Raw genomic sequence first — 25340 nt, 5'->3', positions numbered from 1 at the left:
ATGGGAGGTGGTGCTGGTCTGTGGGAGGAGGGAGGTGGGGCTGGTCCTGGGGGGGATGGGAGGTGGTGCTGGTCTGTGGGAGGAGGGGAACGGGGAGATGGGGCTGGTCCTGGGGGGATGGGAGGTGGTGCTGGTCTGTGGGAGGAGGGGGACGGGGAGGTGGGGCTGGTCCTGGGGGGATGGGAGGTGGTGCTGGTCTGTGGGAGGAGGGGGACGGGGAGGTGGGGCTGGTCCTGGGGGGATGGGAGGTGGTGCTGGTCTGTGGGAGGAGGGGGACGGGGAGGTGGGTCTGGTCTGGTCTGGGGGGAGATGGACCTTCAAGCATTAAATGATGTGGATGTGTTGCAAAATTGGCTTGTATACCCTTGGGTCAAAATATGGAGTGGAGACAGTGCAGTGAATCTTGGTTTCAAACCAGTGAGAAGGACGAGGATATACACATTGTATTTGCAGTTTTGAAGGAACAAGAGGGGAGATAATTTACTACAGAAAGTATAATTGTTGTGAATTTCCAACCTGTTCTTCTGACTTTTGTAAACATGTTTTACAGAATATTAGAGATGGAAGATTTGCAAACAGGAAGCTCAAACCAAACATCACATCAGGATGTGACAAACTCCCTCCATGCATCAGAACCCAAAGAGCAGCAATCTTTCCATATAGAAGACAAACCCTTTGAATGTTCTGTCTGTGGGAAAAGATTTAAGACCTCACTGTGGCTGGAAAAGCACCGAGACACACACACCAGAGGGAGAGTGTTCCAGTGCCCTGACTGTGGAAAGACCTTTAATCGAAATGACTGCTTAAAGAAGCATTGCCTTATTCACACTGGGGTGAGGCCATTTCCCTGCTCCGAGTGTGGGAAGGGATTCACTGACTCATCCAGCCTACTTGAACACCAGCGTATTCACACTGGCGAGAGACCGTTCATCTGCTCTGAGTGTGGGAAGGGATTCACTCAATCATCACACCTGCTAACACACCAGCGAATTCACACTGGGGAGAGGCCGTTTAGCTGCTCGGAATGTGGGAAGGGATTCACTCAGTCATCCAGCTTAAGGATACACCAGCGTATTCACACTGGGGAGAGGCCGTTCCTGTGCTGTGTGTGTGGAAAGGGATTCACTAATTCATCCCATCTGCTGACACACAAACGTATTCACACTGGGGAGAGGCCATTCACCTGCTCCGAGTGTGGGAAAGGATTCACTCAGTCATCACACCTGCTGAAACACCAGTGTATTCACACTGGGGAGAGGCCATTCACCTGCTCAGTGTGTGGGAAGGGATTCACTCGTTCATTCAGTCTGCTGAAACACCAGCGAATTCACACTGGGGAGAGGCCATTCAGCTGTTCCCTTTGTGGAAAGGAATTCATTCAGTTATCACACCTGGTGGCACACCAGCGGGTTCACACTGGAGAGAGGCCATTCAGCTGTTCCGAGTGTGGGAAGGGATTCTTTCAGTCATCCCGCTTGCTGAAACACCAGCATATTCACACTGGAGATGGGCACCAGCACGTTCACGCTGATGAGAGGCCATTCACTTGCTCCCTGTGTGGGAAGGGATTTCTCAATTCATCCAGCCTGCTGAAACACCAGCCTGTTCACACTGGAGAGAGGCCGTTCACCTGCTCAGTGTGTGGGAAGGGATTCACTCAGTTATCCAGCTTGAGGACACATGAGCGTGTTCACACTGGAGAGTAAATGTGCTCCCTATGTGGATAGAGATTCCCTCAGTCACCAAGCCTGGTTGTAAACAATTTTACAACACCAAGTTATAGTCCAGCAATTTTATTTTAAATTCACAAGCTTTCGGAGGCTTCCTCCTTCCTCAGGTGAACCTTCGTTCACATGACGAAGGAGGAAGCCTCCGAAAGCTTGTGAATTTAAAATAAAATTGCTGGACTATAACTTGGTGTTGTAAAATTGTTTACAATTGTCAACCCCAGTCCATCACCGGCATCTCCACACCAAGCCTGGTGACACACGAGTGTGTTCACAGTGGAGGGTAATAGTGTGCTCCGTGTGTGGATAGAGATTCCCTCAGTCACCAAACCTGGTGACACACAAGTGTGTTTGCAGTGGGGAGAGGACGTTCACCGGCTCCGTGTGTGGAGAGAGATTCACTGACTACCAAGCCTGGTACAGTCGGTGTTTGTCTTGGTTACATCGATGGTGGTTCGGTAAACTATCCATTTTTAATTCATGGGAAAATGTTATTGTGACAAAAACATGGTATTTTTGTCTGGTCTTAGTTTGGAGGCACTTCCTTTCAATCCAATTATAGTAAGTAAACACTTTAAACTAAACAACTGCGGGCTTATTTCTGTACAATGTTGCATGTTTCACCGATTACAGGCTGTAGAGAGGAATAATTCAAACTGAAAATATGCTTTGTGACCTGTTAAGATTCTTTATGATTGACATTTCTTTTTTAATTGTCAAATATTCAAAGAATCCATGAAAAAGGGATGATTGGATCAAAGAATCAACTTAGAAAATCTTTTCAAAGAAGAAAAGTGTTTTCAATTTTCCAAAAAGCAATTGATATCAATGTAGGACTTGCACAGTGGTGAGATGCATGAGGAGGAAGAATCTATATGGCATCATAGAATTTTACAGCACAGATGGAGGCCATTCGGCCCATCGTGTCTGTGCCGCCGAAAAAGAGCTATCCAGCCTAATCCCACTTTCCATTTCTTGGTCTGTAGCCTTGTAGGTTACGGCACTTCAAGTGCACATCCAAGTACTCTTTAAACGCAATGAGGGTTTCTGCCTCTACCACTCCTTCAGGCAGTGAGTTCCAGATCCCCACCACCCTCTGGGTAAAATAATTTCTCAACTCCCCTCTAATCCTTCTACCAATCACTTTAAATCTATGCCCCCTGGTTATTGACCTCTCTGCCAAGGGAAATAGGTCCTTCCCATCCACTCTCTCTAGGCCCCTCATAATTTTATACACCTCAATTGAATCTCCCCTCGGCCTCTTTTGTTCCAAAGAAAACAACCCCAGCCTATCCAATCTTTCCTAATAGCTAAAATTCTCCAGTCCTGGCAACATCCTCGTAAATCTCCTCTGTACCCTCTCTAGTGCAATCACATCTTTCCTATCGTGGAGACCAGAACTGTACGCAGTACTCTAGCTGTGGCCTAACGAGCATAACCCCCCCCCCTGCTCTTATATTCTATGCCTCAGCTAATAAAGGAATGTATCCAGTATGCCGCCTTAACCACCTTATCTATCTGTCCTGCTACCTTCAGGGATCTGTGGACATGCACTCCAAAGTCCCTCTCTTCCTCTACACTTCTCAGCATCCTCCCATTTATTGTGTATTCCCTTGCCTTGTTTGCCCTCCCCAAATGCATTACCTCACACTTCTCCAGATTGAATTCCATTTGCCACTTTTCTGCCCACCTGACCAGTCCGATGATATCTTCCTGCAGTCTACAACTTTCCTCCTCACTATCAACCACACGGCCAATTTTTGTATCATCTGCAAACTTCTTAATCATGTCCCCTACATTTAAGTCTAAATCATTGATAAATACCACAAAAAGCAAGGGACCTAGTACTGAGCCCTGCGGAACCCCACTGGAAACAGCCTTCCAGTCACAAAAACACCCGTCAACCATTACCCTTTGCTTCTTGCCACAGCCAATTTTGGATCCAATTTGCCACTTTCCCTTGGATCCCATGGGCTTTTACTTTTCTGACCAGTCTGCCATGTGGGACTTTGTCAAAAGACTTGCTAAAATCCATGTAGACTACATCAAACGCGCTACCCTCATCAACCCTCCTCGAAAAAAAAAAATCAAGTTAGTCAGATACGACCTTCCCTCAACAAATCTGTGCTGACTGTCTTTGATTACCTTGTGCCTTTCTAAGTGACAATTTATACCATCCCTCAGAATTGTTTCCAATAATTTGCCCAGCTCTGAGGTTAGGCTGACTGGCCTGTAATTACTCAGTCCATCCCTTTCTCCCTTTTTAAACAATGGTACAACATTAGCAGTTCTCCAGTCCTCCAACATCATGCCTGTAGCCAGAAAAGATTTGAAAATGATGGTCAGAGCCTCCGCTATTTCCTCCTTTGCTTCTCAACAGCCTGGGATACATTTCATCCGGGCCTGACGATTTATCTACTTTCAAAGATGCTAAACCCCTTAATATTTCCTCCTTCACTATGTTTATCCCAGCCAATATTTCACACTCCTCCTCCTTAACTACAATGTCTGTATCATCCCCCTCTTTTGTGAAGACAGACGCAAAGTATTTGTTAAGAACCATACCAACATCTTCCGCCTCCACACAGGATACCTTTTGGGTCTCTAATAGGCCCTACTCTTTCCTTAGTTATACTATTGCTCTTTATGTATTTATAAAACATCTTTGGGTTTTCCTTGATTTTACTTGCCAGTAATTTTTCATGCCCTCGCTTTGTTTTCCTAATTTCCTTTTTAATTTCATTCTTGCACTTTCTATACTCCCCTAGGCTTTCTGCAGTATTGAGCTCTCGGTATCTGACATAAGCTTCCCTTTTTTGCCTTATCTTACCTGTATTTTTTTTTATTCGTTCATGGGATGTGGGCGTCGCTGGCGAGGCCAGCATTTATTGCCCATCCCTAATTGCCCTCGAGAAGGTGGTAGTGAGCCGCCTTCTTGAACCGCTACAGTCCATGTGGTGACGGTTCTCCCACAGTGCTGTTAGGAAGGGAGTTCCAGGATTTTGACCCAGCGACAATGAAGGAACGGCGATATATTTCCAAGTCGGGATGGTGTGTGACTTGGAGAGGAACATGCAGGTGGTGTTGTTCCCATGTGCCTGCTGCTCTTGTCCTTCAAGGTGGTAGAGGTCGCGGGTTTGGGAGGTGCTGTCGAAGAAGCCTTGGCGAGTTGCTGCAGTGCATCCTGTGGATGGTACACACTGCAGCCACAGTGCGCCGGTGGTGAAGGGAGTGAATGTTTAGGGTGGTGGATGGGGTGCCAATCAAACGGGCTGCTTTATCTTGGATGGTGTCGAGCTTCTTGAGTGTTGTTGGAGCTGCACTCATCCAAGCAAGTGGAGAGTATTCCAACACACTCCTGACTTGTGGAAAGGCTTTGGGGAGTCAGGAGGTGAGTCACTCGCCGCAGAATACCCAGCCTCTGACCTGCTCTCGTAGCCACAGTATTTATATGGCTGGTCCAGTTAAGTTTCTGGTCAATGGTGACCCCCAGGATGTTGATGGTGGGGGATTCGGCGATGATAATGCCATTGAATGTCAAGGGGAGGTGGTTAGACTCTCTCTTGTTGGAGATGGTCATTGCCTGGCACTTATCTGGCGCGAATGTTACTTGCCACTTATGAGCCCAAGCCTGGATGTTGTCCAGGTCTTGCTGCATGCGGGCTCGGACTGCTTCATTATTTGAGGGGTTGCAAATGGAACTGAACACTGTGCAGTCATCAGCGAACATCCCCATTTCTGAGCTTATGATGGAGGGAAGGTCATTGATGAAGCAGCTGAAGATGGTTGGGCCTAGGACACTGCCCTGAGGAACTCCTGCAGCAATGTCCTGGGGCTGAGATGATTGGCCTCCAACAACCACTACCATCTTCCTTTGTGCTAGGTATGACTCCAGCCACTGGAGAGTTTTCCCCCTGATTCCCATTGACTTCAATTTTACTAGGGCTCCTTGGTGCCACACTCGGTCAAATGCTGCCTTGATGTCAAGGGCGGTCACTCTCACCTCACCTCACCTCTGGAATTCAGCTCTTTTGTCCATGTTTGGACCAAGGCTGTAATGAGGTCTGGAGCCGAGTGGTCCTGGCGGAACCCAAACTGAGCATCGGTGAGCAGGTTATTGGTGAGTAAGTGCCGCTTGATAGCACTGTCGACGACACCTTCCATCACTTTGCTGATGATTGAGAGTAGACTGATGGGGCGGTAATTGGCCGGATTGGATTTGTCCTGCTTTTTGTGGACAGGACATACCTGGGCGATTTTCCACATTGTCGGGTAGATGCCAGTGTTGTAGCTGTACTGGAACAGCTTGGCTAGAGGCGCAGCTAGTTCTGGAGCACAAGTCTTCAGCACTACAGCTGGGATGTTGTCGAGGCCCATAGCCTTTGCTGTATCCAGTGCACTCAGCCGTTTCTTGATATCACGTGGAGTGAATCGAATTGGCCGAAGACTAGCTTCCGTGGTGGTGGGGATATCAGGAGGAGGCCGAGATGGATCATCCACTCGGCACTTCTGGCTGAAGATGGTTGCAAATGCTTCAGCCTTGTCTTTTGCACTCACTTGCTGGACTCTGCCATCATTGAGGATGGGGATGTTTACAGAGCGTCCTCCTCCCGTTAGTTGTTTAATTGTCCACCACCATTCACGACTGGATGTGGCAGGACTGCAGAGCTTTGATCTGATCCGTTGGTTGTGGAATCGCTTAGCTCTGTCTATAGCATGTTGCTTCTGCTGTTTAGCGTGCATGTAGTCCTGAGTTGTAGCTTCACCAGGTTGGCACCTCATTTTTAGGTACGCCTGGTGCTGCTCCTGGCATGCTCTTCTGCACTCCTCTTTGAACCAGGGTTGATAATGGTAGAGTGAGGAATATGCCGGGCCATGAGGTTACAGATTGTGCTGGAATACAATGCTGCTGTTGATGGCCCACAGCGCCTCATGGATGCCCAGTTTTGAGCTGCTGGATCTGTTCTGAATCTATCCCATTTGGCACGGTGGTGTCCTCAGTGCGAAGACGGGACTTCATCTCGAGGACTGTGCGGTGGTCGCTCCTACCAATACTGTCGTGGACAGATGCATTGGTGAAGACGAAGTCAAGTAAGTTTTTCCCTCGTGTTGGTTCGCTCACCACCTGCTGCAGGCCCAGTCTAGCAGCTATGTCCTTCAGGACTCGGCCAGCTCGGTCAGTAGTGGTGCTACCGAGCCACTCTTGATGATGGACATTGAAGTCCCCTACCCAGAGTACATTTTGTGCCCTTGCTACCCTCAGTGCTTCCTCCAAGTGGTGCTCAACATGGAGGAGGACTGATTCATCAGCTGAGGGAGGGCGGTAGGTGGTAATCAGCAGGAGGTTTTCCTTGCCCATGTTTGACCTGATTTCATGGGGTCCAGAGTCAATGTTGAGGACTCCCAGGGCCACTCCCTCCTGACTGTATATCACTGTACCACCACCTCTGGTGGGTCTGTCCTGCCGGTGGGACAGAACATACCCAGGGATGGTGATGGAAGAGTTTGGGACGTTGGCTGAAAGGTATGATTCTGTGAGTACGGCTGTTGCTTGACTAGTCTGTGGGACAGCTCTCCCAATTTTGGCACAAGTCCCCAGATGTTAGTGAGGAGGACCTTGCAGGGTCGACTGGGCTTGGTTTGCCGTTGCCGTGTCCGGTGCCTAGTGGTCCGTCCGATTTTATTCTTATTATGACTTTTCGTAGCGAGATTTTACAACTGAGTGGCTTGCTAGGCCATTTCAGAATCAACCACATTGCTGTGGGTCTGGAGTTACATATAGGCCAGACTGGGTAAGGACGGCAGGTTTCCTTTCCTAAAGGGCATTAGTGAACCAGATGGGTTTTTACGACAATCCGGTAGTTTCATGGCCATCATTACTGATACTAGGATATTAATTCCAGATTTTTATTTAATTAATTAATTGAATTTTTAAAAATTCGCCAGCTGCCGTGGCAGGATTTGAACTCATGACGTTGGATTTTAGTCCAGGCCTCTGGATTACTCGTCCAGTAACATAACCACTATGCTACCATACCCTATATGCTCCTTGACATCCAGGAGGCTCTCGGTTTGCGAGTGCCACCCTTTTTCTTTGTGGGAACATATTTGCTCTGAACCCTCACTATCTCCTCCTTGAATGCCTCCCACTGCTCTGACACTGATTTACCTTCAAGTAGCTGTTTCCAGTCCGCTTTTGCTGAATTACATTTCAGCTTAGTAAAATTGGCCTTTCCTCAATTGAGAACTTTTACTCCTGGTCTATCTTTGTCCTTTTCACATAACTACGCTAAATCTAACTGAATTATGATCCCTCCCACCAAAATGCTCTCCTACTAATATCCCTTCCACCTACTCAGCTTCATTCCCTAAAACTAAGTCCAGAACTGCAACCCCTCTTGTTGGGCTTGCTACGTACTGGCTAAAAAAAAGTTCTCGTGAATGGGAGAGCAATAGTGACAGGGGATTCCATCGTAAGGGGAACAGATAGGCGTTTCTGCGGCCGCAGACGTGACTCCAGGATGGTATGTTGCCTCCCTGGTGCTAGGGTCAAGGGTGTCATGGAGCGGCTGCAGGACATTCTGAAGGGGGAGGGTGAACAGCCAGAGGTCGTGGTCCATATCGGTACCAACGACATTGGTTTAAAAAAAAGGGATGAGGTCCTGCAAGCAGAATATAAGGAGTTAGGAAATAAATTAAAAAGCAGGACCTCTAAGGTAGTAATCTCAGGATTACTCCCAGTGCCATGTGCTAGCGAGAGCAGAAATAGGAGAATAGACCAGATGAATGCGTGGCTTGAGAGATGGTGTAGGAGGGAGGGTTTTAAATTCCTGAGGTATTGGGACCGATTCTGGGAAAGGCGGGACCTGTTCAAGCTGGACGGGTTGCACCCAAGCAGAACCGGGACCAATATCCTCGCGGGGGCATTTGCCAGTTCTGTTGGGAAGGGTTTAAACTAGCATGGCAGGGGGATGGGAACCAAAGGGTAGGTACAGATAGGACAATTCAGACCAGGAAACGGGAAGTAGAAAAGCAGATAGTGACGGAGTTAGCGACTCAGAAAAGCAAAAGAAGCAAAGGTTAAATAGTGTTCAGCACAGGAATTTGACGGGGTTTAAAGGGTATATACTTCAATGCAAGGAGTATTACAAACAAAGCAGATGAGCTAAGGGCACAGACAGACACATGGCAGCATGATATCATTGCTAGAATGGTAACCTGGCTTAAAGAGGGGGATAATTGGCAGCTCAATATCCCTGGATATAGAGTTTTCAGGCAGGATAGAGTGGGTGATTTAAAATAAAAAGGAGTGGGGTAGCATTATTGGTTAAAGAATCAATTCCAGTTGTGAGAAGGGATGATGTGCTAAATGGATCATCAATCAAGGCCATATGGGTTGAGCTAAGAAATAAAAAAGGGGCAGGCACACTACTAGGAGTATACTATAGACCCCCGAATAGCGAAAGGGAGATAGAAGAACAAATTTGTAGGCAAATTTCTGCGTGCAAAAATAAGAGGGCAATAATAGTGGGGGACTTTAACAACCCTAACATCAACTGGGATTCAAACAGTGTGAGGGGCACAGAGGGCGCAAGATTCTTGATCGGTGTCCAGGAGAACATTTTTAGCCAGTACATGACAAGCCCAACAAGAGGGGATGCAATTCTAGATTTAGTCCTGGGAAATGAAGATGGGCAAGTGAGTGACCATATTGGGGATAGTGACCACAATTCAGTTAGTTTTAGCATTATTATGGAAAAGGACAGAGTTAAATCAGGAGTAGTTTTAAATTGGGGGAAGGCAAATTTTACAGAACTAAGAGGTGATTTGGCAGAAGTGGACTAGACACAACTACTTGAGGAGAAATCAGTGGGAGGCACTGAAAAGTGAAATTCTATGGGTACAATGCAGACACGTCCCCTCAAAGAAAAAGGGTGGCACTGCCAAATTTAGAGCCCCCTTGTTGTCTAGAAGTATACGAGGCAAGATAAAGCCGAAAAAGAAAGCTGATGACTGTCACAAAAAACTAAATACCGCAGAAAGCCTAGAGGAGTATAGAAAGTACAGGGATGACGTAAAAAAGGAAATAAGGAAAGCAAGGAGAGGGCATGAAAAAATATTAGCTAGTAAGATTAAAGAAAACCCAAAGATGTTTTATCAGTACATTAAGAACAAGAGGATCGCTAAGGAAAAGTTCGGACCTATCAGAGATGATGAGGGTAACTTGTGTGATGAAGCAGAGGTTGTGGTTTTAAATTAATATTTTGTCTCCGTATTCACAAGGGAAAGGGATGATCCGGACGTAGTAGTTAAAGAGGAGAGGTGTGAAATATTGGATACGGTAAACATTACGAGAGAGGAAGTACTAGAGGGACTGGAATACTTGAAAGTTGATAAGTCATCAGGACCGGATGGATTGTTTCCTCGGCTATTGAAGGAAGCCAGGGAGGAAATAGCGGATGCTCTGAGGATCATTTTCCAATCCTCACTAGATACAGGGTAGGTACTGGAGGACTGGAAGACTGCAAACATAGTACTATTGTTTAAAAAGGGTACGAGGGAAAGGCCAAACAATTATAGGCTGGTCAGTCTTACCTCGGTGGTGGGCAAACTATTAGAATCGATACTGAGAGATAGGATAAACTGTCACTTGGAAAGGCATGGTTTAATCAGGGATAGTCAGCATGGATTTGTTCAGGGAAGGTCATGCCTTATAAATCTGATTGAATTCTTTGAGGAAGTGACAAGGAGGATTGATGAGGGTAGTGCAGTGGATGTTGTCTACATGGATTTTAGTAAGGCATTTGACAAGGTCCCACATGGCAGACTGGTCAGAAAGGTAAAAGCCCATGGGATACAGGGAAATGTGGCGAATTAGATCCAAAATTGGCTCAGTAACAGGAAACAAAGGGTAAAAGTTGATGGATATCTTTGCGAATGGAAATCCGATTCCAGTGGTGTGCCATGGGGCTCGGTGTTGGGTCCCTTGCTGTTTGTGGTATATATTAATGATTTAGACTTGAATGTAGGGGGCATGATTGGCAAATTTGCAGACAACAGAAAAATTGGCCGTGTAGTTGATAGTGAAGAGGATAGCTGTAGATTCCAAGAAGATATCAATGGGTTGGTGGAGTGGGTGGAAAATGGAGTTCAACCCGGAGAAGTGTAAGGTAATGCACTTAGGGAGGGCAAACAGTAAAAGGGAATACGCAGTAAATGGGAATATATTGAGAGGGGTGGAGGACGTGAGAGACCTTGGAGTACATGTGCACAGGTCCCTGAAGGTGGCAGTACTGGTAGATAAGGTTGTGAAGAAGGCATACGGAATGCTCTCCGTTATTAGCCGAGGTATCGAATACAAAAGCAGGGATGCAATGATGCATCTGTATAAAATGCTGGTAAGGCCACAGCTGGAGTATTGTGCGCAGTTCTGGTCACCACATTACAGGGAGGACGTAATTGCTCTGGAGAGAATGCAGAGAAGATTTACAAGAATGTTGCCAGGGCTTGAAAATTGCAGCTACGAGGAGAGATTGGATAGGCTGGGGTTGTTTTCCTTGGAGCAGAGGAGGCTGAGGGGAGACTTGATTGAGGTGTACAAAATTATGAAGGGCCGAGATAGAGTAGACAGGAAGCACCTGTTTCCCCTAGCGGAAAGTTCAAGAACTAGAGGACATAGATTTAAACTGATCGGCAGAAGGATTAGAGGGGACATAAGGAAAAACTTTTTTACCCAGAGGGTGGTGGATGTATGGAATTCGCTGCCCGAATTGGTGGTAGAGGCAGGGACCCTCAACGCTTTAAAAAAATACCTGGAGCTGCACCTAAAGTGCTGTAAGCTGCAGGGCTATGGACCAGGTGCTGGAAGGTGGGATTAGAATGGGCACCTGGTTATTCTTCGAGCCGGCGCAGACACAATGGGCCGAATGGCCCCCTTCTATGCTGTATCTTTTCTATGGTTCTATGGATTTGATGGGCCAAATGGCCTCCTTCCATGCGGTAACCATTCTATGATTCTGTGAATGCATTTTAAAAATTCTCTGCCCTCTATACCTTTTACACTGATTCTATCCCAGTTAATATTAAGATAGTTAAAATCCCCTACTATTACTGCCCTCTTGTTTTTGCACTTCTCAGAAATTTGCCTACATATTTGCTGTTCTGTCTCACTCTTAATGTTTGGGGGTCTATAGTACACTCCCAGCAGTGTGATTGCCCCTTTTTTGTTCTTCACTTCAACCCATATGGCCTCATTTGATGATCCGTCTATCATATCACCCCTCCTCACAGCTGGAATTGTTTCTTTAACCAATATTGCAACCTGCACATTGGTGAGAGATACATGGAGGAAGAAACTATAAGGATTGGAAAGATTATGGTTAAAGATGAGCTTGGTTCTGAGAGTTGCGATCTTCCTGTTATTTTGTCCACTTGAGGAGTCAGACAGCATACTTTCTACCTTAAACCTATAGTATCACAGAATGATGCAGCACAGAAGGAGGCCATTCGGCCCATACTGTAATAGTCAAAATAACTGTTCGATTTAATAAATTTGCTCACCATTTTAAACTTAAATGAGGTTTGATATGATGCTCTATCTCTGTTGCCTACTTTATTACAACCAACATCTTTTTTTAATTTAATGAAACACTTCAATCTGGAACAAATCTTTCCAATCACTTTTATTCGCACAGGAACACAAGCTGCAAATGCTGCAAACACACAGCAGCCTCGGCTTTCGCCCTTTCATTCAAACCATTCTGGCAGCGCCCCCACCCCACCAGATGGTCCTGTTGGCCACAGTTGAACCGTTGCAAATGGTCAGAGTGAGGAGCAGACAGATAGTAACGGGGAACATCGTTACTTATCTACCTTTCCCTTAAATGCACCTGTGCTATTTGCGTGAACTACTTGTTGTGGTAGCGCGATCCACATTCTTACCATTCTTTCGGTACAGAAGTTTCTCCTGCGTTGCTACTTTTAGTGATTTCTATATCTGTACCTCTAGATCCCTTTGCTCCTCTCCCCCATTTAGTCTCTTATTATACAAGCATTATGTGGCCTCCTTATTCTTCCTACCAAAATGCACCACCTCAGGTGGATGAACGTGGTGCAGTAGATGTATATATGGATTTTCAAAAGGTGTTTGATGAAGTACGATGTAACAGACTTATTCGGAAAATGGGTATTAAAGGGACGGTGGTAACTTGGGTACATAATTGGCAAAGGGATAGGAGGTAGACAGTAGTGGTGAAGGGATGTTTTTCTGACTGGAGAGAAGGGGTTGGTGTTAGAGCCATTGCTTTTCTTGTTATATATAAATCACCTGGACTTGGGTATAGGTAGTACAATTTCAAAGTTTGTGGATGATACAAAACTTAGCAATCTAGTAAATAATGAGCAGGATAGTAGCGGACTTCATGAGGACATAGACAGACTGGTGAAATGGGCAGACACGTGGGAGATGCAATTTATTGCGGATCAGTGTGAAGTGATGAACTTTGGGAGGCAGTATAATCTAAACGGTACTATTTTGAGGGGGTGCAAGAGCAGAGGGACCCGGGGGTGCAAATTCACAAATCTTTGAAGGAGGCAGGTCAAATTGATAAGGCGGTTAAGAAAGCAAATGGGATACTTGGCTTTGTAAATAGGGGCATTGAATTAAAATAAGTCATCATGTTAAACCTTTACAAATCACTGGTTAGGCCTCAGCTGGAGGATTGTGTACAATTCTGGGCCCCACACTGCAGGAAGGATGTCAAGGCCTTGGACAGGGTACAGAGGAGGTTTACCAGAATGATACCAGGGATGAGGGACTTCAATCATGTGAAGAGATGGGAGAAGCTGGAATTATTCTCCTGAGAGCAGAGAAGGCTATGGGGAGACCTAATAGAGGTATTCAAAATTATGAGGTTTTGATAGAGCATGGAGGAAGAAACCATTTCCTCTGGCAAGCAGGTCGTTAACCAGAGATCATAGATTTAAAATAATTGGCAAAAGAACGAGAGTGGAAATTAGGAGAATTTTTTCAGGCGGAGGGGTTGTTAACATCTACCTGAAAGAGTGGTGGAAGCAGATTCCATTCGAACTTTCAAAAAGCAGTTGGACATGCATTTGAAGAGGACTAATTTGCAGGATTATGGGGAAAAAGCTGGGGTGCGGTAAATTGAACAGCTCTTTCAAAGAGCCGGCACAGGCATGACGGGCCAAATGGCTATGGAGAGTGGACGAATTGGATAAATTCACAGGGCGATGGGGACTGGATCTAATTGGATAAATTCACAGGGCGATGGGGAGTGGACGAATTGGATAAATTCACAGGGAGATGGGGACTGGATCTAATTGGATAAATTCACAGGGCGATGGGGAGTGAGTCCAATTGGATAAATTCACAGGGCGATGGGGAGTGGGTCCAATTGGATAAATTCACAGGGCGATGGGGAGTGGGTCGAAATGGATAAATTCACAGGGCGATGGGGACTGGGTCGATTTGGATAAATTCACAGGGCGATGGGCAGTGGGTCTAATTGGATAAATTCACAGGGCGATGGGGACTGGGTCTAATTGGGTAAATTCACAGGGCGATGGGGACTGGGTCCAATTGGATAAATTCACAGGGCGATGGGCAGTGGGTCTAATTGGATAAATTCACAGGGCGATGGGGAGTGGGTCGATTTGGATAAATTCACAGGGCCATGGGGATTGGGTCTAATTGGATAAATTCACACGAAAATGGGGAATGGGTCTGGTTGGATAAATTCACGAGGCGATGGGAACTGGGTCCAATTGGATCAATTCACAGGGCGATGGGGAGTGGGTCGATTTGGATAAATTCACAGGGCGATGGGGACTGGGTCTAATTGGATAAATTCACAGGGCGATGGGGAGTGGGTCTAATTGGATAAATTCACAGGGCGATGGGGAGTGGGTCTAATTGGATCAATTGACTGGGCGATGGGGAGTGAGTCTAATTGGATAAACTCACAGGGCGATGGGGAGTGGGTCTCATTGGATAAATTCACAGGGCGATGGGGAGTGGGTCAAATTGGATAAATTCACAGGGCGATGGGGAGTGGGTCCAATTGGATAAATTCACATGAAAATGGGGAATGGGTCCAATTGGATAAATTCACAAGGCGATGGGGAGTGGGTCTCATTAGATAAATACACAGGGTGATAGGAACTGGGTCTAATTGGATAAATACACAGGGCGATAGGAACTGGGTCTCATTGGATAAATTCACAGGGCGATGGGGAGTGAGTCTTATTTGCTAAATTCACACGGCGATGGGTCTGGGTCTAATTGGATAAATTCACAGGGCGATGGGGACTGGGTCCAATTGGATAAATTCACAGGGCGAAGGGGACTGGGTCGAATTGGATAAATTCACAGGGCGATGGGGAGTGGTTCTAATTGGATAAATTCACAGGGCGATGGGGAGTGGTTCTAATTGGATAAATTCACAGGGCGATGGGGACTGGGTCGAATGGGATAAATTCACATGACGATGGGGAATGCGTCTAATTGGGTAAATTCACAGGGCGATGGGGAATGGGTCTCATTGGATAAATACACAGGGTGATAGGAACTGGGTCTAATTGGATAAATTCACAGGGCGATGGGGAGTGGGTCTAATTGGATAAATTCACAGGGCAAAAGGGACTGGGTCTAATTGGATAAATACACAGGGTGATAGGAACTGGGTCTAATTGGATAAATTCACAGGGCGATGGGGACTGGGTCCAATTGGATAAATTCACAGGGCGATGGGGAGTGGGTCTAATTGGATAAATTCATATGAAAATGGGGAATGGGTCCAATTGGATAAATTCACAGGGCGATAGGGACTGGGTCCAATTGGATAAATTTACATGGCGATGGGGAGTGGGTCTGACTGGATATATTCACAGGGCGATGGGGAGTGGGTCTCATTGGATAAAATCACAGGGCGATGGGAACTGGGTCTAATTGGATAAAATCACAGGGCGATGGGAACTGGGTCTAATTGGATAAATTCACGTGAAAATGGGGAATGGGTCCAATTGGATAAATTCACAGGGCGATGGGGACTGGGTCTAATTGGATAAATTTACATGGCGTTGGGGAGTGGGTCTGACTGGATATATTCACAGGGCGATGGGAAGTTGGTCCAATTGGATTAATTCACAGGGCGATGGGAACTGGGTCCAATTGGATAAATTCACAGGGCGATGGCGACTGGGTCAAATTGGATGAATTCACAGGGCGATGGGGAGTGGGTCTAATTGGATAAATTCACAGGGCGATGGGGAGTGGGTCGATTTGGATAAATTCACAGGGCGATGGGCAGTGGGTCTAATTGGATAAATTCACAGGCCGATGGGGAGTGGGTCGATTTGGATCAATTCACAGGGCGATGGGCAGTGGGTCTAATTGGATAAATTCACAGGGCGATGGGCAGTGGGTCGAATTGGATAAATTCACAGGGCGATGGGGACTGGGTCTAATTGGATAAATTCACAGGGCGATGGGGAGTGGGTCTAATTGGATAAATTCACAGGGCGATGGGGAGTGGGTCTAATTGGATAAATTCACAGGGCGATGGGGAGTGGGTCTAATTGGATCAATTGACTGGGCGATGGGGAGTGAGTCTCATTGGATAAACTCACAGGGCGATGGGGAGTGGGTCTCATTGGATAAATTCACAGGGCGATGGGGAGTGGGTCAAATTGGATAAATTCACAGGGCGATGGGGAGTGGGTCTAATTGGATAAACTCACAGGGCGATGGGGAGTGGGTCTAATTGGATAAACTCACATGAAAATGGGGAATGGGTCCAATTGGATAAATTCACAAGGCGATGGGGAGTGGGTCTCATTGGATAAATACACAGGGTGATAGGAACTGGGTCTAATTGGATAAATACACAGGGCGATAGGAACTGGGTCTCATTGGATAAATTCACAGGGCGATGGGGACTGGGTCCAATTGGATAAATTCACAGGGCGAAGGGGACTGGGTCGAATTGGATAAATTCACAGGGCGATGGGGAGTGGTTCTAATTGGATAAATTCACAGGGCGATGGGGACTGGGTCGAATGGGATAAATTCACATGACGATGGGGAATGCGTCTAATTGGGTAAATTCACAGGGAGATGGGGACTGGATCTAATTGGATAAATTCACAGGGCGATGGGGAGTGAGTCCAATTGGATAAATTCACAGGGCGATGGGGAGTGGGTCCAATTGGATAAATTCACAGGGCGATGGGGAGTAGGTCGAATTGGATAAATTCACAGGGCGATGGGGAGTGGGTCGAAATGGATAAATTCACAGGGCGATGGGGACTGGGTCGATTTGGATAAATTCACAGGGCGATGGGCAGTGGGTCTAATTGGATAAATTCACAGGGCGATGGGGACTGGGTCTAATTGGGTAAATTCACAGGGCGATGGGGACTGGGTCCAATTGGATAAATTCACAGGGCGATGGGCAGTGGGTCTAATTGGATAAATTCACAGGGCGATGGGGAGTGGGTCGATTTGGATAAATTCACAGGGCCATGGGGATTGGGTCTAATTGGATAAATTCACACGAAAATGGGGAATGGGTCTGGTTGGATAAATTCACGAGGCGATGGGAACTGGGTCCAATTGGATCAATTCACAGGGCGATGGGGAGTGGGTCGATTTGGATAAATTCACAGGGCGATGGGGAGTGGGTCGATTTGGATAAATTCACAGGGCGATGGGCAGTGGGTCTAATTGGATAAATTCACAGGGCGATGGGGAGTGGGTCTAATTGGATAAATTCACATGAAAATGGGGAATGGGTCTGGTTGGATAAATTGACAGGGCGATGGGGACTGGGTCGAATGGGATAAATTCACAGGGCGATGGGGAGTGGGTCTAATTGGATCAATTCACAGGGCGATGGGGACTGGGTCGAATTGGATAAATTCACAGGGCGATGGGGACTGGGTCTAATTGGATAAATTCACAGGGCGATGGGGAGTGGGTCTAATTGGATAAATTCACAGGGCGATGGGGAGTGGGTCTAATTGGATCAATTGACTGGGCGATGGGGAGTGAGTCTAATTGGATAAACTCACAGGGCGATGGGGAGTGGGTCTCATTGGATAAATTCACAGGGCGATGGGGAGTGGGTCAAATTGGATAAATTCACAGGGCGATGGGGAGTGGGTCCAATTGGATAAATTCACATGAAAATGGGGAATGGGTCCAATTGGATAAATTCACAAGGCGATGGGGAGTGGGTCTCATTAGATAAATACACAGGGTGATAGGAACTGGGTCTAATTGGATAAATACACAGGGCGATAGGAACTGGGTCTCATTGGATAAATTCACAGGGCGATGGGGAGTGAGTCTTATTTGCTAAATTCACACGGCGATGGGTCTGGGTCTAATTGGATAAATTCACAGGGCGATGGGGACTGGGTCCAATTGGATAAATTCACAGGGCGAAGGGGACTGGGTCGAATTGGATAAATTCACAGGGCGATGGGGAGTGGTTCTAATTGGATAAATTCACAGGGCGATGGGGAGTGGTTCTAATTGGATAAATTCACAGGGCGATGGGGACTGGGTCGAATGGGATAAATTCACATGACGATGGGGAATGCGTCTAATTGGGTAAATTCACAGGGCGATGGGGAATGGGTCTCATTGGATAAATACACAGGGTGATAGGAACTGGGTCTAATTGGATAAATTCACAGGGCGATGGGGAGTGGGTCTAATTGGATAAATTCACAGGGCAAAAGGGACTGGGTCTAATTGGATAAATACACAGGGTGATAGGAACTGGGTCTAATTGGATAAATTCACAGGGCGATGGGGACTGGGTCCAATTGGATAAATACACAGGGTGATAGGAACTGGGTCTAATTGGATAAATTCATATGAAAATGGGGAATGGGTCCAATTGGATAAATTCACAGGGCGATAGGGACTGGGTCCAATTGGATAAATTTACATGGCGATGGGGAGTGGGTCTGACTGGATATATTCACAGGGCGATGGGGAGTGGGTCTCATTGGATAAAATCACAGGGCGATGGGAACTGGGTCTAATTGGATAAAATCACAGGGCGATGGGAACTGGGTCTAATTGGATAAATTCACGTGAAAATGGGGAATGGGTCCAATTGGATATATTCACAGGGCGATGGGGAGTGGGTCTAATTGGATAAATTCACAGGGCGATGGGGAGTGGGTCGATTTGGATAAATTCACAGGGCGATGGGCAGTGGGTCTAATTGGATAAATTCACAGGCCGATGGGGAGTGGGTCGATTTGGATCAATTCACAGGGCGATGGGCAGTGGGTCTAATTGGATAAATTCACAGGGCGATGGGCAGTGGGTCGAATTGGATAAATTCACAGGGCGATGGGGACTGGGTCTAATTGGATAAATTCACAGGGCGATGGGGAGTGGGTCTAATTGGATAAATTCACAGGGCGATGGGGAGTGGGTCTAATTGGATAAATTCACAGGGCGATGGGGAGTGGGTCTAATTGGATCAATTGACTGGGCGATGGGGAGTGGGTCTAATTGGATAAACTCACATGAAAATGGGGAATGGGTCCAATTGGATAAATTCACAAGGCGATGGGGAGTGGGTCTCATTGGATAAATACACAGGGTGATAGGAACTGGGTCTAATTGGATAAATACACAGGGCGATAGGAACTGGGTCTCATTGGATAAATTCACAGGGCGATGGGGACTGGGTCCAATTGGATAAATTCACAGGGCGAAGGGGACTGGGTCGAATTGGATAAATTCACAGGGCGATGGGGAGTGGTTCTAATTGGATAAATTCACAGGGCGATGGGGAGTGGTTCTAATTGGATAAATTCACAGGGCGATGGGGACTGGGTCGAATGGGATAAATTCACATGACGATGGGGAATGCGTCTAATTGGGTAAATTCACAGGGCGATGGGGAATGGGTCACATTGGATAAATACACAGGGTGATAGGAACTGGGTCTAATTGGATAAATTCACAGGGCGATGGGGACTGGGTCCAATTGGATAAATTCACAGGGCGAAGGGGACTGGGTCGAATTGGATAAATTCACAGGGCGATGGGGAGTGTGTCTAATTGGATAAATTAACAGGGCGATGGGGAGTGGGTCCAATTGGATAAATTCATAGGGTGATGGGAACTGGGTCAAATTGGATAAATTCACGTGAAAATGGGGAATGGGTCTAATTGGATAAATTCACAGGGCGATGGGGAGTGGGTCTAATTGGATAAATTCACGTGAAAATGGGGAATGGGTCTAATTGGACAAATTCACAGGGCGATGGGGAGTGTGTCTAATTGGATAAATTCACATGGCGTTGGGGAGTGGGTCGAATTGGGTAAATTCACAGGGCGATGGGAAGGGGGTCTAATTGGATAAATTCACAGGGCGATGGGGACTGGGTCCAACTGGATAAATTCACAGGGCGATGGGGAGTGGGTTTAATTGGGTAAATTCACAGGGCGATGGAGAGTGGGTCGAATTGGGTAAATTCACAGGGCGATGGGAAGGGGGTCTAATTGGATAAATTCACAGGGCGATGGGGACTGGGTCCAATTGGATAAATTCACAGGGCAATGGGGACTGGGTCTAATTGGATAAATTCACAGGGCGATAGGGACTTTGTCGAATTGGATAAATTCACATGGCAATGGGGACTGGGTCTAATTGGATAAATTCACAGTGCGATGGGAAGTTGGTCCAATTGGATTAATTCACAGGGCGATGGGAACTGGGTCCAGTTGGATAAATTCAAAGGGCGATGGCGACTGGGTCAAATTGGATAAATTCACATGAAAATGGGGAATGGGTCTAATTGGCTGAATTCACAGGGCGATGGGGACTGGGTCTAATTGGATGAATTCACAGGGCGATGGGGAATGCGTATAATTGGGTAAATTCACACAGCGATGCGGAATGGGTCTCGTTGGATAAATTCACATGGCGATGGGGATTGTGTCCAATTGGATAAATTCACAGGGCGATGGGGAGTGGGTCCAATTGGATAAATTCACAGGGCGATGGGGAGTGGGTCTAATTGGATAAATTCACAGGGCGATGGGGAGTGGGTCCAATTGGATAAATTCACAGGGTGATGGGGAATGGGTCTCGTTGGATAAATTCACATGGTGATGGGGAGTGTGTCTAATTGGATAAATTAACAGGGCAATGGGGAGTGGGTCCAATTGGATAAATTCATAGGGTGATGGGAACTGGGTCTAATTGGATAAATTCACGTGAAAATGGGGAATGGGTCTAATTGGATAAATTGACAGGGCGATGGGGAGTGGGTCCAATTGGATAAATTCACAGGGCGATGGGGAGTGGGTCGAATTGGATAAATTCACAGGTTAATGGGGAGTGGGTCCAATTGGATAAATTCAGAGGGCGATGGGGAGTGAGTCCAATTGGGTAAATTCACAGGGCGATGGGGAGTGGGTCTCATTGGATAAATACAAATGGCAATGCGCACTGGGTCTAATTGGGTAAATTCACAGGGCGATGGGGAGTGGGTCCAATTGGATAAATTCACAGGGCGATGGGGAGTGGGTCTAATTGGATAAATTCACAGGGCGATGGGGACTGGGTCTCATTGGATAAATACAAATGGCAATGCGCACTGAGTCTAATTGGGTAAATTCACAGGGCGATGGGGAGTGGGTCCAATTGGATAAATTCACAGGGCGATGGGGAGTGGGTCCAATTGGATAAATTCACAGGGCGATGGGGAGTGGGTTTAATTGGGTAAATTCACAGGGCGATGGGTACTGGGTCCAATTAGATAAATTCACAGGGCGATGGGGACTGGGTCTAATTGGATAAATTCACAGGGCGATGGGTACTGGGTCCAATTAGATAAATCCACAGGACGATGGGGAGTGGGTCCAATTCGATAAATCCACAGGGCGATGGGGACTGGGTCTAATTGGATAAATTCACAGGGCAATGGGGAGTGGGTCCAATTGGATAAATTCACAGGGCGATGGGGACTGGGTCCAATTGGATAAATTCACAGGGCGATGGCGACTCGGTCAAATTGGATCAATTCACAGGGCGATGGGGAGTGCGTCTAATTGGATAAATTTACATGAAAATGGGGAATGGGTCCAATTGGATAAATTCACAGGGCGATGGGTACTGGGTCCAATTAGATAAATCCACAGGACGATGGGGAGTGGGTCCAATTAGATAAATCCACAGGGTGATGGGGAGTGTGTCTCATTGGGTAAATTCACAGGGCGATGGGGTGTGGGTCGAATTGGGTAAATTCACAGGGCGATGGGGAGTGGGTCTAATTGGGTAAATTCACAGGGCGATGGGGAGTGGGTCCAATTGGATAAATTCACAGGGCGATGGGGACTGGGTCTAATTGGATAAATTTACATGCCGTTGGGGAGTGGGTCTGACTGGATATAGTCACAGGGCGATGGGGACTGGGACTAATTGGATAAATTCACAGGGCAATGGGGAGTGGGTCCAATTGGATAAATTCACAGGGCGATGGGGACTGGGTCCAATTGGATAAATTCACAGGGCGATGGGGAATGGGTCTCATTGGATAAATACAAATGGCAATGCGCACTGGGTCTAATTGGGTAAATTCACAGGGCGATGGGTCTTGGTCGAATTCGATAAATTCACAGGGCGATGGGGAGTGGGTCCAATTGGATCAATTCACAGGGCGATGGGGAGTGGGTCCAATTGGATAAATTCACAGGGCGATGGGGACTGGGTCTAATTGGATAAATTTACATGGCGTTGGGGAGTGGGTCTGACTGGATATAGTCACAGGGCGATGGGGACTGGGACTAATTGGATAAATTCACAGGGCAATGGGGAGTGGGTCCAATTGGATAAATTCACAGGGCGATGGGGACTGGGTCCAATTGGATAAATTCACAGGGCGATGGGGACTGGGTCCAATTGTGTAAATTCACAGGGCGATGGGGACTAGGTCCAATTGGATAAATTAACATGGCGACGGGGACTGGGACGAAGTGGGTAAATTCACAGGGCGATGGGGACTGGGCCTAATTAGATAAATTCACACGGCGATGGGGACTGGATCTAATTGGATGAATTCACAGGGCGATGGGGAGTGGGTCGAATTGGATAAATTCACAGGGCGATGGGGCCTGGGTCGAATTGGATAAATTCACAGGGCGATGGGGACTGGGTCTAATTGGGTAAATTCACAGGGTGACGGGGAGTGGGTCTAATTGGGTAAATTCACATGGCAATGCGCAATGGGTCTAAATGGGTAAATTCACAGGGCGATGGGGACTGGGTCCAATTGGATAAATTCACAGGGCGATGGGGTGTGGGTCGAATTGGGTAAATTCACAGGGTGATGGGGAGTGGGTCGAATTGGATAAATTCACAGGGCGATGCACACTGGGTCTAATTGGGTAAATTCACAGGGCGATGGGGACTGGGTCCAATTGGATAAATTCACAGGGCGATGGGGACTGGGTCCAATTGGATAAATTCACAGGGCGATGGGGACTGGGTCCAATTGGGTAAATTCACAGGGCGATGGGGACTGGGTCTAATTGGGTAAATTCACAGGGCGATGGGGTGTGGGTCGAATTGGGTAAATTCACAGGGCGATGGGGACTGGGTCTAATTGGGTAAATTCACAGGGCGATGGGGTGTGGGTCGAATTGGGTAAATTCACAGGGCGATGGGGAGTGGGTATAATTGGGTAAATTCACAGGGCGATGGGGAGTGGGTCCAATTGGGTAAATTCACATGGCGATGGGGACTGGGCCTAATTGGATAAATTCACAGGGCGATGGGGACTGGGTCTAATTGGATAAATTCACAGGGCGATGGGGAATGGGTCTCATTGGATAAATACAAATGGCAATGCGCACTGGGTCTAATTGGGTAAATTCACAGGGCGATGGGGACTGGGTCTAATTGGGTAAATTCACAGGGCGATGGGGAGCGGGTCCAATTGGATAAATTCACAGGGCGATGGGGAGTGGGTCCAATTGGATAAATTCACAGGGCGATGGGGACTGGGTCTAACTGGATAAATTTACATGGCGTTGGGGAGTGGGTCTGACTGGATATAGTCACAGGGCGATGGGGAGTGGGTCTAATTGGATAAATTCACAGTGCGATGGGAAGTTGGTCCAATTGGATTAATTAACAGGGCGATGGGAACTGGGTCCAATTGGATAAACTCACAGGGCGATGGCGACTGGGTCAAATTGGATAAATTCACAGGGCGATGGGGAGTGCGTCTAATTGGATAAATTCACATGAAAATGGGGAATGGGTCCAATTGGATAAATTCACAGGACGATGGGGAGTGGGTCCAATTAGATAAATCCACAGGGCGATGGGGACTGGGTCTAATTGGATAAATTCACAGGGCGATGGGGACTGGGCCTAATCAGATAAATTCACACGGCGATGGGGACTGGGTCTAATTGGATAAATTAACAGGGCGATGGGGAGTGGTTCCAATTGGAGAAATTCACAGGGCGATGGGGAGTGGGTCGAATTGGATAAATCCACAGGGCGATGGGGACTGGGTCTAATTGGATAAATTCACAGGGCAATGGGGAGTGGGTCCAATTGGATAAATTCACAGGGCGATGGGGACTGGGTCCAATTGGATAAATTCACAGGGCGATGGCGACTCGGTCAAATTGGATCAATTCACAGGGCGATGGGGAGTGCGTCTAATTGGATAAATTTACATGAAAATGGGGAATGGGTCCAATTGGATAAATTCACAGGGCGATGGGTACTGGGTCCAATTAGATAAATCCACAGGACGATGGGGAGTGGGTCCAATTAGATAAATCCACAGGGTGATGGGGAGTGTGTCCAATTGGGTAAATTCACAGGGCGATGGGGTGTGGGTCGAATTGGGTAAATTCACAGGGCGATGGGGAGTGGGTCTAATTGGGTAAATTCACAGGGCGATGGGGAGTGGGTCCAATTGGATAAATTCACAGGGCGATGGGGACTGGGTCTAATTGGATAAATTTACATGCCGTTGGGGAGTGGGTCTGACTGGATATAGTCACAGGGCGATGGGGACTGGGACTAATTGGATAAATTCACAGGGCAATGGGGAGTGGGTCCAATTGGATAAATTCACAGGGCGATGGGGACTGGGTCCAATTGGATAAATTCACAGGGCGATGGGGAATGGGTCTCATTGGATAAATACAAATGGCAATGCGCACTGGGTCTAATTGGGTAAATTCACAGGGCGATGGGTCTTGGTCGAATTCGATAAATTCACAGGGCGATGGGGAGTGGGTCCAATTGGATCAATTCACAGGGCGATGGGGAGTGGGTCCAATTGGATAAATTCACAGGGCGATGGGGACTGGGTCTAATTGGATAAATTTACATGGCGTTGGGGAGTGGGTCTGACTGGATATAGTCACAGGGCGATGGGGACTGGGACTAATTGGATAAATTCACAGGGCGATGGGGAGTGGGTCCAATTGGGTAAATTCACAGGGCGATGGGGAGTGGGTCCAATTGGATAAATTCACAGGGCGATGGGGAGTGGGTCCAATTGGATAAATTCACAGGGCGATGGGGA

At 47.2% G+C, this 25340-nt stretch overlaps 1 protein-coding gene across 1 annotated transcript in view; it reads left to right on the top strand.

Moving 5' to 3' along the window:
• Positions 1-25340, top strand: part of LOC137317951 (zinc finger protein 585A-like) — a 51732-nt gene that overhangs the window by 7190 nt on the left and 19202 nt on the right. The window contains exons 2-3 of the mRNA XM_067980946.1: positions 551-1702; positions 9699-9801. Coding sequence (XP_067837047.1) covers positions 561-1702; positions 9699-9801 — 1245 coding nt within the window. The 5' untranslated portion in view covers positions 551-560. The remainder of the gene's footprint in view (positions 1-550; positions 1703-9698; positions 9802-25340) is intronic.

Source organism: Heptranchias perlo, unplaced genomic scaffold, assembly GCF_035084215.1.
Source record: "Heptranchias perlo isolate sHepPer1 unplaced genomic scaffold, sHepPer1.hap1 HAP1_SCAFFOLD_64, whole genome shotgun sequence".
NCBI classification, from domain to species: Eukaryota; Metazoa; Chordata; class Chondrichthyes; order Hexanchiformes; family Hexanchidae; genus Heptranchias; species Heptranchias perlo.
The sequence above is the reverse complement of the archived record's forward strand: the minus strand, read 5'-3'. Positions and strand labels throughout refer to the sequence as shown.